At 32.0% G+C, this 14,934-nt stretch overlaps 1 protein-coding gene across 1 annotated transcript in view; it reads right to left on the bottom strand.

Annotated features, from left to right (window-relative positions):
• ADAMTS17 (ADAM metallopeptidase with thrombospondin type 1 motif 17) overlaps window positions 1–14,934 on the bottom strand; it is a 451,660-nt gene that overhangs the window by 134,863 nt on the left and 301,863 nt on the right. Inside the window, 1 exon segment of the mRNA XM_074295031.1 lies at window positions 6,343–6,423. Coding sequence (XP_074151132.1) covers window positions 6,343–6,423 — 81 coding nt within the window.

The following is a 14,934-nucleotide window of genomic DNA, read 5'->3' as shown; positions in this document are numbered from 1 at the left end:
CATTGAATGAGTTGAGGACAACTTAAATATGGGTATCAAGGTAGAACATATTGAACCTAATTGAACATTCATGATTTCCCTAGCCTTCCTGAATATCTTTGAGCTTGATACCCTTTGCTATGCATTTGCCACTCATTTTTCCTTACCACATTTTTCTTTTGGATGCACTCATGTGCCACATATTCACTTTATTTTCAGGTAAGTAGCAGAAAGCCTGGAAGGCATTAGGAGGAATTAGCTGGCTAGATTTCCCTTTGGGAGTCAAGGTTCCTTTGTATATATAGCCAGAAGCAGGTATCAGGTGTTTGCTCACATTTCTCTCCTCTGGCTCTGTATTGTATAGTAGGTGAAGTTTTTGTTCATTTCTCCTCCCTCTGGAAAGACTAGAAGACTTGACCCACAATCAACCTACTTCTAATACTGGCATTAAGTCAGTACATTTTATTTCCACTCAAAGTGCTTCCAACTCTCCTCTCAGCCTATGGACACAAACTGCTGAGGCATTTCCTGTTCCAGGTGGTTTTGAGCTGTGAAACTAGCCGAACAGCCAGCCAGCCTGCTTGGGTTGAATGTAGGTGGGGTAAAATCTTTAGGAGCTGCTCCCAGCAAGTGAAAAAAGTGATTTGACTTCCAAAGCACCCAGCCCCGACTGGAAACAGAACTGTTTGAACTAACTTTAGAAACATAATGAATACAGAGACCAACTTCAATTGTGCCCTTTGTTGAGATGGCTGTAATAATCCTGTCAGTTTGGAATGAGAAATTTGGTTCCCAGAAGCCCACACAACTGGATAACTGACAGATTTCACACAAGATCCTCTTCATAGAGCAAAGAAGAGTGGTCTTGGGCGATAGTAAAAGTCCTAAAGTCAATTTTTATTCCTTTAGATTAGGGGTTTTTCTTTTTCTTAATTTTTTTTTTTTCTTTTTTTAGTATTATGGACAACTTTGGCAGCCTGGTGAATATGTTTTTAGATAATAGAAAGAAATGTGAAATTTCAGTTAGTTATTGAAAATAAAGATGTAATTTTTGCCCTCTCATCCAAGTTCATGGACTCCCTGGCTATCATGTTTTCTTGGACTTTCAGGCTGTAGAATATGAATGGAATGGAAAAATCATGAAGTTTGTTCTCCTGGGTGGGACAGCCAAGGACTTTATTTTATTTGATTGTCCACAAAAATTAATCTTCGTGAAATGTTCCTTTTGTTACAGGAATGGAATGCTTAAGGAGTAAAATAAAAGGTGGTGAAGGTACAGAGAAGGCTTCCAGTTTTCTCAACTGCTTTTCTAGTTCCTAGACAAGACAAACTCTAGAAAGAAGTATAATTTACCTAGCTCATAGGTAAATGAAGGATTTGTCTCCTTCATAAATACCCTGATCAAAGCCACATGGTTAAGCAGAAAAAAAAGGCAATTCCTAGAAAATGAAGTCTTCTATAGAACAGAAAAAGTGGCTTTTATTTTTTTTCCAGCTGCATTGCTATACCAAATATATATGTAGGTGTGATCATATTTCATAAGATAGTCTAAAGAAAAGCAGACAACATGTTTTATCATAATATATAATATCCTAAAGTTCCATTCAAACTATAATTTGGAGAAGGTAGCTTTAAGCAATAACTACTTTCTATTCTCATATTCTATACTAAAATATCCATAAGAAAATGCTTTATTGAAAATAAATGGTAAAAAAAAAAAGCAGAAGTACCTATATCTTGGCTAAAATGATAAAAGGGGGGAAATGGCATATATTGAAAGGGATATGGAAAAACTGGAACACAAATACATTGTTGGTGTATCTGAATTGTTCCAATCATTTTGGAAAATAATCTGGAATTATGTCCCCCAAATTATAAAACTGTGTATACTTTCTGGTCCAGTAATACTACTATTAAATCTATTATTAACCTATTATCCAAGGTAATTAGGGGAAAGAAGAATTTATATCATAATTCTAAAATATTTATAGCAGCTCTCTTTGTGGTATCAACAAACAAGAAATTAAGGGGGCACTCATCAATTGGGAATAGCTAAACAAGTTGTGGTATATGATTCTAATGTAATACTACTATGCTGTAAGAAATAATGAACAGGTTGATATTAGAAAATACATAAAATAATGAAGAATGAAATGAGCAGAACCAAGAGAATGCTTATATAGTAATAGCAATATATCAGTAGTTGGGATGGGATGGTTGGCTGAGTATGTAGGTTGTGGCAAAAATCTGGAAAGTATAAAACATATGAAAGACTACAAAAAGAAAGGAATACAGAAGAATAATACTGGTAGCATATTAAATACTATGCTAAATTTATGCTAAAAGTTGTGCATTGTAGATTTATAGTTTCATATATATATATGTGTGTATATATATAATATAATATGTAAATGTTAATATATGTTAATGACTATCAAGGTCATAACTTAAAAAAAAAAAAGGGAAAGATGTACTCTAACTTCAATGGACCCCAATGTCAATTGTTGGCCCTGGGCTCTAGTGAACATCTCTATAGACTGATTTCAGTACTCTCCAAATTTCTTTTTCTTATGTACCACCTTGAAAAAAATCTCCACCATGGAACTCTACTCTCCTGATTGGTGATCCCCTTCATGGGACTCATTATTTTAGGAAAAACAAGAGCCATGCTTTACCTCTTACATACATGGATGTCTCCAGGCTTATCTTTCTCCTCACCTGTAACCTTACCACTTCCCTCCCACTCCCAGTTTCCAACTCCCTTAAATGTGTTCTCTTTCCCCAAAAGAATGTTAAACTCCTTGAGAGCAGGGACTTACTTGCTTACATTTGTATCTTGGCACAGGGTTGAGCACATAATAAGTACTTAAATTTTCTATTTATGTATGCATAGAAGGTGTTATATTTGTTTTAGCCCTTGAATTTTTTAGTGAGAAATGGAGAATACAGATACACATGGTGGAATAAGCAAAGAGACTTCTGCATTATAATGTTTAAGGTTTGATTATAGGAGGTTTGAGCCTTTACACAATCTAAAGAACTATGATAAGTCAGGCAGTTCTTACAGTTATTAAGTACATAAATTAAATATGCCAGGCCCTGTACTAAGCACCTGGGATACAAGAAAGATACCCTCAAGATACTCACAATCAAAAGCAGGGAGGAAAAAAGGCAACCCCCCCATCCCACCAAAAAGTCAGTGACTTCTGAATCCTCATCTACATAAATAGTAGCTGACTGTGTTTGTACACAGTATATAATCAATAAAGTTCTTAAAATGCTAGCAATAGTACAAATATCAAACAGCAATATTGTTTGAAGAATAACTGAATAAGTTATCCTCAATATTATAAATATTCAGATTAACTACAAAGGATCTATGAAAGAAGATGCTATCTACCTACCAGAGGAAGAATTGCTAAATAGAAGTAATACATAATATGTATATAAATATATACATATAAGGAGATATTTTCTTCGTGTGTGAAGTGGTGACCTTCTCTAGTTAAAATGTAACAAAAAATTAAATTTCTAAAGGAGATTTGAAAGTAAATAAAAGTATTCTTTTTATTCAGAATATTTGCTAGCTTGTAAAATCAATGAGAAAAGAGTCACATCATATTTATTTTTATATCCATCAACTTCTGCCCTTATAGGTTTGAATTTGTTACTATTTTTATTTCAAAAAAAATAGCAAAATAACCTGAAAAAAGGGAACATGATAGAGATAAGGCAGAGGCATAGTTCAGAGATTGTCTACCTATCTAATTGTGGTGGAAAGCAGTAAGTCTGATTCTGAATGGAAAAAGAAAAAGTGGAAAAAAATTCTATTAAGGTAAGTCATTTCCATAATGCCTATGAATATACCATCAATAAACATTCATTTAATTGTTAGTTTTGAATGTGAAGTCATTTTCTAATGACCAGAGAGTTGATATATCAGAGAAACTTAATTGTAGCCATATTTACATTCTTGATACAAATAAAAATGGAAAAATATAAGGATGTCATAAACAGAAATGACATAAATTTTCTTTGAAAAAGGTAAATAAAATTCTAATGGATCTTATCATGTATTATGAGACATATAGCACAAAGTCTTGCATGGATTAAATGTTTGCTGAACATCTGAATTGAAATAGCCAACTAACTCACCTTAATGTGCTTGTGATTCCATTCAATTCAACAAACATTTATTAAGCATTACTTGAAGCAAAGCATTGTGCTAGGTTCTAGAAAAACAAAGGCAACAATGAAATACTCCTTACATGGATCTTATATTCTATTGAATATAAGGTATTTACAGGTAAGTACATGATAATTTGAGAAGAATAGAGCATACACAAATAAAGGCCATTATGAAGATAATTATAGCCCATATAACACTTGTTGTAGTGGATGGAGGCATAAAGAAATTCTATGAAGGTGAAATAAGATTCCCTAAACCAAGTCAATAGATAGCTTAATATTTAGTGATGTCAAGACAAAGGTGAAGCTTCCCACCAAATATATTAGCAATATTATATAGAATTAAGACATGAAAGAGGTAAATTATTTTTAGACTACATATAATTTTCATAGCAGAAATGTTTTAAGAAAAATATCAGAAGGTACTAGAAATGGCAAGCATTGGCACTCAAAAGTGATGTTAACATACAGAGAGCACCAGTAATTAATGCAAGAACATTTTTTGTGTGATCAAATTATTAATTCTTTACAGCAAAGATCAATACCAAATAAAAATAGCAGAAGAATATATCATGTAGGGTACAATGACAATAGTCACACTCTAAGATATATTTAAATAAGTTATTGATGCTACCTAGAAGAGAAGTACTTTTATAACACAAATACATTCTTCATTTAGAATTGGAAGACAACAGACACTGAACAGCATCAGCAAAGATTTTTAAGTGCATTATATGTTAATAGAGCACTAGTTATTGATGTGGGAGTCATTTTTGAATCAGCAGATAAGATAATGCATTCTTTAGAGCAGAGATCAAAACAATAGTAAAATAAAATTAAAATGAGGAAATATTCTGTACAATTCAATTCAAACAAGCTATTGATAAGAAAAATAGGAAGCAAGTTTAAGCAATATAAAGCCATCATTGCAAGAAGAAGGCTACAGGAGTTTAGCAGCTGCCTGAACTAACAAAAAACTCAATCTTCTTGCCAAGAAGAGGGACATGATAGCCAACGACAAAAGCAATTTGGAATGTAAATTTGTTTATAAAAAATTATAGAGGAGATTGGTAGGCCAGCATAATTTTATAAAACAGTGAAGACAAATGGAATGGAAAACAAGTCTGCACATCCTGAGTATTTAGAGATGAAAACAAACTGAAAAGAGCAATGAAATAGTGAAACTCAGCATTTCTGTCCTTGTTCCACTTCTGACTTTGCCACTTCTATCCCAACAGCTTTCTTCACATGCTGTACAACCCTTTCTTGTGATTGGTGAGATCCTATTGAAGATCACCATTTTAGAACCTGTCATATATGCTCATGTCTTTCCCACTCAACTACCAGCCTTATCCACTTTGCCTTGGACAAGAACCCTTTTCTCCCCTCAAAATTCCACTCCCATTAGAATGGAAGCTTCCTCAGGATAGGTACAATATTTGTATTCCAGATTACTTAGCTAGTTTTAGGCAAATAGTAAGTGCTTAATAAATGCTTTATATATTTTTATAAAATTACTTTTTTATCGGTGATAATGTGGAACTAGTATGACATGGTAGATAGGGCATTGAGCTTGCTAGAAAGAACTAGGTTCACATACATCAATCCTTTACTAGCTATGTTAATCTAGAAAGGCCACTTAAATTTTCTAGGTCCTATTTTCTTCTGCAAAATGAGGGAACGACCCAAAAGCTTCTAAAGTTCCTTCCATCTGTAAGTCTATGAACCTATAATGATAGCTATCACTCAATATTGGTTTTCATCAAGATTTCAAGTAGATTTGGAAATAGTTTTTGATCAGTAGAAAAGATTAATCATGAGCCAGAGATTCTGATGAGTCAGGGATATGGGACACAACTGAAGTTGTTTTGAGGTTTGGCTATCCATAGGGACTTTAAGCAAAAAAAAAAAAAAAAAAAAAAAAAAAAAAGTCTAGATTCATCATTACATCTTAAACTTTTTTGCAAAGGTTTTCTTTTTCTTTAATTTTAGAAGTAATTATAAGTTAACAATCTTTCATTACTGAAAAATTCTTTTAGATTATGTTTTTTAAAATATCTGGAAGATTAGATATAACAGAGGAAAAAAATATTGAATCAAATTCGTTCAAATAGTTCAACTGATCAAAGTTAAATTTTTTCCTTAAATTGAATGAAAATCAAGCATTTTTTTTACCAAGAAAACTATGGGCAGGTTTGTCTTCAACCACTCGGATCCGACGGGCTCCAGCAGGAATTATAGCAGCTTCAATATAGCCTGTAACAAAAGAAAATTTTCAAACATTGCCAGAGGCTCCTGGTTACTCAGTATCTCCTACAAAAACCAACTCCACTACTTTTCTGCTGTTTTTTCAAAGCATGCTGAAATCCAAAATCAAAATAGCCAAAGTATAATTTTGGAATGTACATGGTAGTATTATATTGCTAATAATTAATGAAGTCTTTTTTTAACTAATAATAGATGATCTCATGTTCTCCCATTTCCTACTAATTATTTCATTCACTTTTTATTTCATTTGGGGCTTTCCCTGGATCTTCTGGGAAGATTGGGAAGCTGGAAAAATGTTCATTCTTGCAGCAAGCCTGCTGGTTTAACACATAGCAGAATGGATAGATTTCAGCATCAGTAAAGGAATGAGGAAATTATTTTCAGCTAAAAGCAGGCTTGAAAGTCTAGCTATTTAAATGCTATCATTGAGTGAAGTTTCTAAAAATTTTTTACAAATGTCAAACATATATTTCTTTAAGTAAATTAGATGGTAGACTACTCAATGTGTTATAACCCAGGAAAGGAAGGGATTTAAATACATTACATCCTGTTTCTTGAATACATTAATCCTATGTACTGCCAGGTCAAAAAAGACCAACAAAATATTTGAGAATATTAAAGAACTAACAGAAATAATTAAAAGCAATAGCTTAAACACAAAACTTACTCAGAAAAGGAATTATTTTTTCGACAAAAAGTGCTAGGAGAACTGGAAAGCAGCTTGCCATAAATTAGGATTAGATGGACAGATTACAACACATACTACAATAATTTCAAATGGAATGAAAAATGAAAAGCAATAAATAAAAGGTAATACAATAAAAAATTGACAAAGAATAAGATTATAGGAAAAGGGAGAATTGTTTGCCTAAAAGGAATGGAGCAAATTGTAAAAAAAAATGCTTTCTTACCTTACATGTAATTAAAAAAAAAAAAAAAAACTTTTACACAGATACAATTAATGAAGACAGAATTAAAAGTAGATCAAAAGTAGAATGAGGATAATAATTAAATATTGCCAAATATTACCTACAAAAAAGATGATGTCCAAAACTGACACAAATACTTAATACAAAAAACAACTCTCCATAGTTTGGTGGTCAAAGGATGTGAAAAAAGTTTTCAAGAGATGATTTGTAAACTCTAAGTGACAACACAAACATGTGCTAGAAATCACTAATAGTAAGTGAAAGGCAAAATAAAAGACTTTTGAAGGCTTTGAAGTTTCACTTCAAACTATGTAAATTGGCAAAGATCACAAGAAATGAAGAGTAAATGTTGGACCAAACACTTGTAGTTATTCAGAAGTCTCTAGAACATGAATATTTTATTTATTTTTTAAGAGTTGATAAACTTTACTGAATATGGTATGCATTAAACAGTGTCAAAAGAATGAAATTTATTATAATTTAAGAAAAAAGGAAAAGAGTGATACATAAATTGTGCACTGCTTTTCAAAGGTAAGAATTGAATTTATTGTTTTAAAAAAGAACATAAACTAGTAAAGAAAAATATCTATGTACAGTTAAAAAGACAGTCCTGAATTATTTAACAAGCTATTGAAAATAAAAAATGAGAACAAAAAGGAGATGACCTTGATATCAATTATGAAAATTAATCTAGAAAATAAGCCAGTGTAAATTAAGGATAAAAATGAAAAGAAGAAGTCTACAAAACATAGAAAAATAAAAAAGACTTGCAAAAATGTTATAAGAACTTTTTTAAGGACAACAGAATGTCTACAATTTGATTCTAACAATACATTCCTTGAGGTACTTACAGATGTAATAATGGCACTGTAGAAGACAAACATGAAAAAAGTGGGCAGATTGGATCAAGAATATATAGAGTTGAACCATTCTAGATATAACTGATGAAGATGTTGATCAACTGATTTACAAGATATTTGAAAGAGGTTTGATATTTGAAAAGATAGCAAAGGAAAGTAAAACAAACCTTGGATCTTAATTGATTAAAAAAAACCAAGGTGACAGAAAACAATTGTTTACTTATATTTCCTTTTCCATAGATACAACATCTTTATGGAAGTCATCTATACATGAATTAAGGGCATCCTTAATGTGAGATTTGGTAGGCACCAATTTTTTTAAAAATGATATTCAACAGTGGATCATATCTTTACATATACAATTAACTGAAAGATGTAAAAATTTGAGATTCTATTTAGTTTATGATTTATTTTACAACAAACCATTTAACTTGGTCAATTAATAATCAGCTTACAAGATTTGTTTTGATCTTTCTTTATGATATGTTTGCTGTCTTCTATCCATGTATCCAGATCATTCAAGATTTCTTGAAAGACACAGAACACATCAACAGAAATAATCCTGATAATAGACATCAAGGTACATATGAACCAAGCAATTGTAAACTTGCCCAAAGTATTTGCCATTGTGATAGAGGAGATCCAGAATAAATTATTGGTTAAGGATCAATTTCCTATAAATGTTGAGACTTTTCACCTTCTCCTGTTCATGAATAATATTGTACAGGTTTCTCCCAAGATATTACAGAGTTTCTTGGAAGAAATTGTAATCACTCAAAGAAGCTGATCTTTGACCTATTTGAATTGTTACCTTTATTTCCTAATGACATATATATATAAATATTTCTATTTCCATTTGCCTTTTGCCATCCATTCAGGAAAGACCAAATAGATGAAAGATTTCAGATGCCCATATTCCATCTGCATCCAAATATTTAGTGTCTTATTTAATAGCATGTCACTGTGGTGTATAACATACTGCTTTTATACAGGTGTATAAAAGACTGGTTCCAGAGCTGGAAAGAGAAAAAGAAAATAGGCTGAATTGCTTTCAGAAAACTGCAAAATGCTTTTACTGATACCAAGCTTCCTCTGAATGCAAAGCTCAATTTTTTTCAATGCAATCATTTTACAGGTTTTGCTAAATGGCAGTGAGACCTGCCTCATAAAGATGAATATCACATCGAGGATAACAGCAAGTGGTGACTATAAGCAGGTTGCAAGGTATCTTCAGTGAGGATGTCAACTAAGAATTAGATGAGAGAAAGAGATTAGGTTGGTCACGTAAGAATGAAGGATGACAGGTAACAATGTCTCAGGTGAACCTGAACCAAATGTGAAAGGTCTCTAGCAGGTTGATGACATTTAGGAAGGAAGTGGACAAGAATTATATAAGATGGTTAGCATGATGGTTTGTGACCTGTATCATTGGAAGGAATTTTGGAATTAATGAGATGATGGATCCACTTGGATACTGAGAATACAAATATATTAAAGGATGGCAAGAAATGACAAATAGGAGGGATCGGAGAAAAATGAGAATATTTGTATGAAATAATGCAGAGAGAAGTAGAAGATAATAATGTATACAATGAGTAAAACAATTTAGATGAAAAGAAATTAAAGTTGGAATTTGAGAAATGAAAAAAAAATAACCTTTGTCCAAGAGAAAAGATAACAAAACATCATTCTTCTCATGGCAAAGAAATTGGGGCATATTTAGACAAAAGATTCAGTATTTTCAGATAAGTTTTTTGTATCTGACATTGATTAATTGTGTTTCTTTGTCATAAGAGATAATTTAATATGGAGGGGGGAAGTTGACTGTGAGACAAAAACCACCAATAAACATAATAAAAAATAACTAGGAGAGAGGCCTTTTCCCTTGGACTTTGATATGCTTGAATCTTTACTTTTATTTCCTAATGACTAATTTGGCCTTACTTTTGCCTTTTTCTTCCATCTTTCAATTTTTGTGGTTGATTAAAGCAGCAAATCAAATTTTCTTTGTCATTTTTTGGAATATCACACAAACAAAAATCCAATATGGAGGTTTGCTTTTCTCGAATTTTCTAGAATCTTAGGATATTTGCTGATAACGGTGAACAAAAAAACTTCCATGCATCCTAGAGCTTTAAAAAGTTGTATATTTTGCTTTTATATTTCATGTAAAATATTAGAATTGTAAGTTTTTCATAATGATAACTTCATGCAAATAAAGACCTTAAACATGGTAGGGTTTTGTTTCTTTAAGAAATACTTAGTTACCAGATAATAGTATATTTTAAGTCTCTACTTCCTCTGGCTGCAAATCATACATTATTAATAATGCAACCATTCCTCCAGTTTACTAATTAGACACTGAAACATAGAAGCAAAATGATGAATCTTTGTGATCCTTATAAAAGTATCTGAAATAAAATTATTTTACCCTGGTTAGAAGGCCATTCAGAACACATAGGTTCAAGTTCATACAGTATCAAGTGATATGTTTTAATTTGTTAATTAATCACTAAAGCAGATGTGCTCAAAAGCAGTACAGATTTAGTGATGTAATGGATATCCTTTTCCATTAAGAAAGGAACTAGGACTTCCTTTTACAATTGTTGAGATCTTGCCAGGGGTAAAATTGAAAAGCAGTGAAAGATAACACTGAAAAGAAATACTTCCTAAGACATTAGATAGTTTTCAAATAGTAGCAGTCTTTGAGCTATTAATGGAGTATTAATTGTCATGAGTGTTTAGCTTGATCTCAGATCTAGATTAAGTTTCAGATAGAAATTCTAAGCCCCATTGAAGGCACTTAGGTTTGTAAATGTAACTTCTGAACGTGGAAAAACAGTTCTTCAGTACTGATTAATTGTTTTCCTTAATTGCATTAAATGGTTACCTATTTCTATAGCTTTAAATTGTTTCCAAAGAGATAGGAGAGAGAGGTCAGAGACACATAAAACTCCGCTTTTCAGCTATGTCACATATTTTATTTGTTCATCTTAATGGACAAGCTCTGTATATTTATCTTCTTCACAAAAACAGACCTGGACACAGGCAATCTATTCAACCTCTTTTTATGCATTTGGCACATTGGTTTGTATTATAGAAGCGGCAAAGTATAATGGACAAAGTGTGTTGGGCTTTTAGGTAGGAAGACTAAAGTTCAAATCCTGCCTCTGAGACTTACTACTTAGGTGACCACAGTCACCTAAAAAGCTATATACCTCAAGCAACTTCCAGAATTTATTTGCTAAATCATAGACAGTTTGGGATCTGCAACAGTAGAACAAATTCCCAAACCAGCAATTTCCCATGCTGGTCCTCCACACACATGTATAATCACCTCAAATAGACTGGTTGGTAGTGTGTGGCTGATTAGAGCAATACAAGCTTGGAGTGCTTTGTCATAAGCTGGACACAAATCGTCCATATGAACATTTGGGATAGTTCCTCTAATTTTGTACTTCTCACATTTCCTTTGCTCTAATTTAATTCTGCTGTGCTTGTAGAGCATAGTGCCTTTTCTGATGAGAGCACGCCATGGTGGATGGTTCCCTGCCAGTGTCTCCCATGTCATACAATTCATTCTAAAGCTATTAAGAGATACTTTGAGAATATCCTTGTCATTTTTTTTCTCTGATCACTACAATGTCCTTGAGAGTAAGGAACGTGTTTTAATGATCTTTGCATTTTCTTCAGTGATCAGAGATATTAAGGGCTTAACTGCTTAATAAATTCATCATTAAATGACCAAGCATTTATTAAGCAAATGCTAGGTGCCCGGCCCTGTATCTATAATGTTTGTTGAATATTGCATCTTTGTAAATGTTCCTATCTGATCTTTAATACTTGCATAATATTGACATCCAAAGAATTTCCAAAATCGAATGGAATGCCTAGCTATGATTCTTGGTGCTAGTACTTTTACCATTTCAAAACATATTGTTTCTGGTGAGTTTTAATATTAGCCACACTGGATGCCTCAGGGTCTAGGTCTCCTAAAAGTAGGCTTAGTGATTCTGTTTTGAGCAATAATGGCAAGCTCAATCATGCTGTTACATGATTCAAATGGCTATGTAAAATGTGGTCTGTTAACATTGAATTTGGGATAGGGCTCTTTCAGGAAGTAACAAGGCTAGCTGGGACTTGCATCCTGGTACAGGGAATTTAGGGCCCCCAACAGCATACAGTTCTTCCTTATTTTAGTCTCATTCCATGGGATTCTGAAGTTATGTTTCAAGCAAATACTATACACATGAAATGAAAAAATAGAACTCTGAAGCCTGTCCATGGTCAAATAGATGAACACTTTTTTTGTGTGTCTTGTTGCATTTTCATTAATACTATTAACTGGACCTAAAGACAAAATCTTCTGGCTCTACTGATTTATCTTCTGACAGCAAAGACAAACTAATAACAGGGAATGATCTCTTTTGTGACTATAGTACAGCTGGCTTTAGTATTATTATGGCACAGGATTTCAAATACAGAGTAGAGTCTAGATTTAATTGTGCTAACTTCCTATAATCTATGGTTAATGAGGAGCATGTGTGAGTAATTGTCATCCACAGATAACTTCCAAACTCCAATTTCAGCAATAAAATTAAGGTTAATAATTTTTTGCTTCCTCTCCTACCTACTTTTTTTTTTAAATGAGGGCTGTTCACAGATACTAAAAATGATATTTTTAAAATTTTACTTTTTCTTCCTTTTCCATCTTACTCTCCAATGGTGGTGCTATGAATAGTGGAATGATCCAAATTCTGGCAACATGAGGAAGTGGAAGAAAAAAAAAAAGAATGTGTAAAGTTCTCAACTTAGATAATTAGTCTTAATTATAGAGATTTGAATATGGCAAGAAATATTTCTGTAGTAAAGTGTAATGAATCTATTAATATGTTTTTCTAAATGGACATTATTCTTTTTGCAAGAGAAAAAAAAGACCAGAGGAAGGTGACCAAGTCATTTGGAGAGCTCCTGTTCACAGTCAGATCCTGGGCAGGTACAATGAAATCATCTTCCTTTCCAACAGCTCCCACATGGCCCAGGGTGATATCCTTGGAGAATGATCACTCTTAGCCTATGTTGCAATTTTAAAAATCCTTTAGAGATATAAAGTGCCCATCACCAATTCCCCAAATCTCCTAGAATCCCTCTAAGTAGATGTCCCATGGAATATTGTATTAGAAACCACAACATCACAGGCCATTCAATTTAAAAGTGATGATTCTGATTTGACAAATATCAAATAGCTCATTAAATTGTCAGTCTCATTCATTTGTAAGAACCACCCTTTTCAAATCTGGAGAAACTTCTATTGTGGTCTCTTCCTTTAATCATGGGAAATCAGGTTGGAGGAAAATAGCTAATTTCATTAAGAAGCCATGGATAAACTTCAAAGCCTTTTGCTATTGTTCATTTTATTTTAAATCTTAATTGTTCCCTACTAAGATACCCTCTAAATATTTCCAAAGTTATATTTCCTTTCAATCTTTCAATAAAATTTTGGGCATGAACATAATATAAAAATTTTCTTAAGAAAACATGTTTGGTGTTTATTTCCAATAATTTTAGTGGAATTATTTTTTTTAACCAAAATTAAGAAATGCATAATTCAATAATGTTTTGGTGTGTATGTAGGAAAGCTCCAATTATTTGTGGTTTTTAGTTACAGTAGCCTGATTTGTAAAGAAATTATCCAGAGATTTTGATGTCATTGTTTGGAAAAAAATGAAAATCAAGCATATTTTTCACTTTCAGTGTAAGAAGTAGGAAATACTCGCAGATTGTCACAGTACAATACTTGCAGTAGACAAATCTCATTTTGTAACAAGGATCTTTCCTTTGGGAGAAAAGTCCTTAATGCATCTTCTAGAAAACATTATAAAAATACTGATGTGAAGATTATGATTTTTCTTTATTATTTTTGCAGTAAAAACTGATACTGAGGTAACTTTATTTTCATCAATATCATTATAGTTCCTCATAGGCATTAGCTCAATATTATATTATTTCTCATAAACAATGCTTTGTAAATGATATTATTGCTCTCAAAAATGCTTGAATAGAAAGCAGTATAGTTTGAATGAATCCAATTTCCTTTTTTGGAAAAATAATTAGTACAATATTAAATTCTGTAGATTATTGATGAAATCATTAGGAATATGGTGCTTTGCCCATCACTGTGAAGGTTAATGCACTCTTTTATATATGTTGTTTATGGACTAGATTTAAACAGTAAACAGATCATTGATTTTTTTTTTCAATTTATCTCTTATCTCTCAATAATGATGTAAAATTTATGTAAATTATTAAATATTCTATCTCAAAGCTGAAGAAGTGAATTTCTTTAAAGAAAATAAAATTCTTTCTCTAAATTTAAATTACCAACCTAAATGCAAATTTATAAATCTTTGACTAAAAGATACCATTTTAAGGGTATTTCTATTAGCACTCACAAATTGGTAAGTTATGTGAATAAAATTATTGGATTGGACACTTTTTATTGACATGAAGGAAAATTGGTATTAAATCTATTAATGGCTTGGTATTATTAAGGGAAGAACCTACTCAACAAACATTCTTGGGACATGGAATGAACAAAAAAATAGATTTTGAATTTGATCTTTTAAATTTTGACTTCTAATAAATCATTACTGAATGAATAAATAAAATAGTTCATGTTAGATCCTGACATACATACTATATTGGACTAC

The sequence above is a fragment of the Sminthopsis crassicaudata genome, chromosome 2 (genome assembly GCF_048593235.1).
Source record: "Sminthopsis crassicaudata isolate SCR6 chromosome 2, ASM4859323v1, whole genome shotgun sequence".
Taxonomy (NCBI): Eukaryota; Metazoa; Chordata; class Mammalia; order Dasyuromorphia; family Dasyuridae; genus Sminthopsis; species Sminthopsis crassicaudata.
The sequence above is the reverse complement of the archived record's forward strand: the minus strand, read 5'-3'. Positions and strand labels throughout refer to the sequence as shown.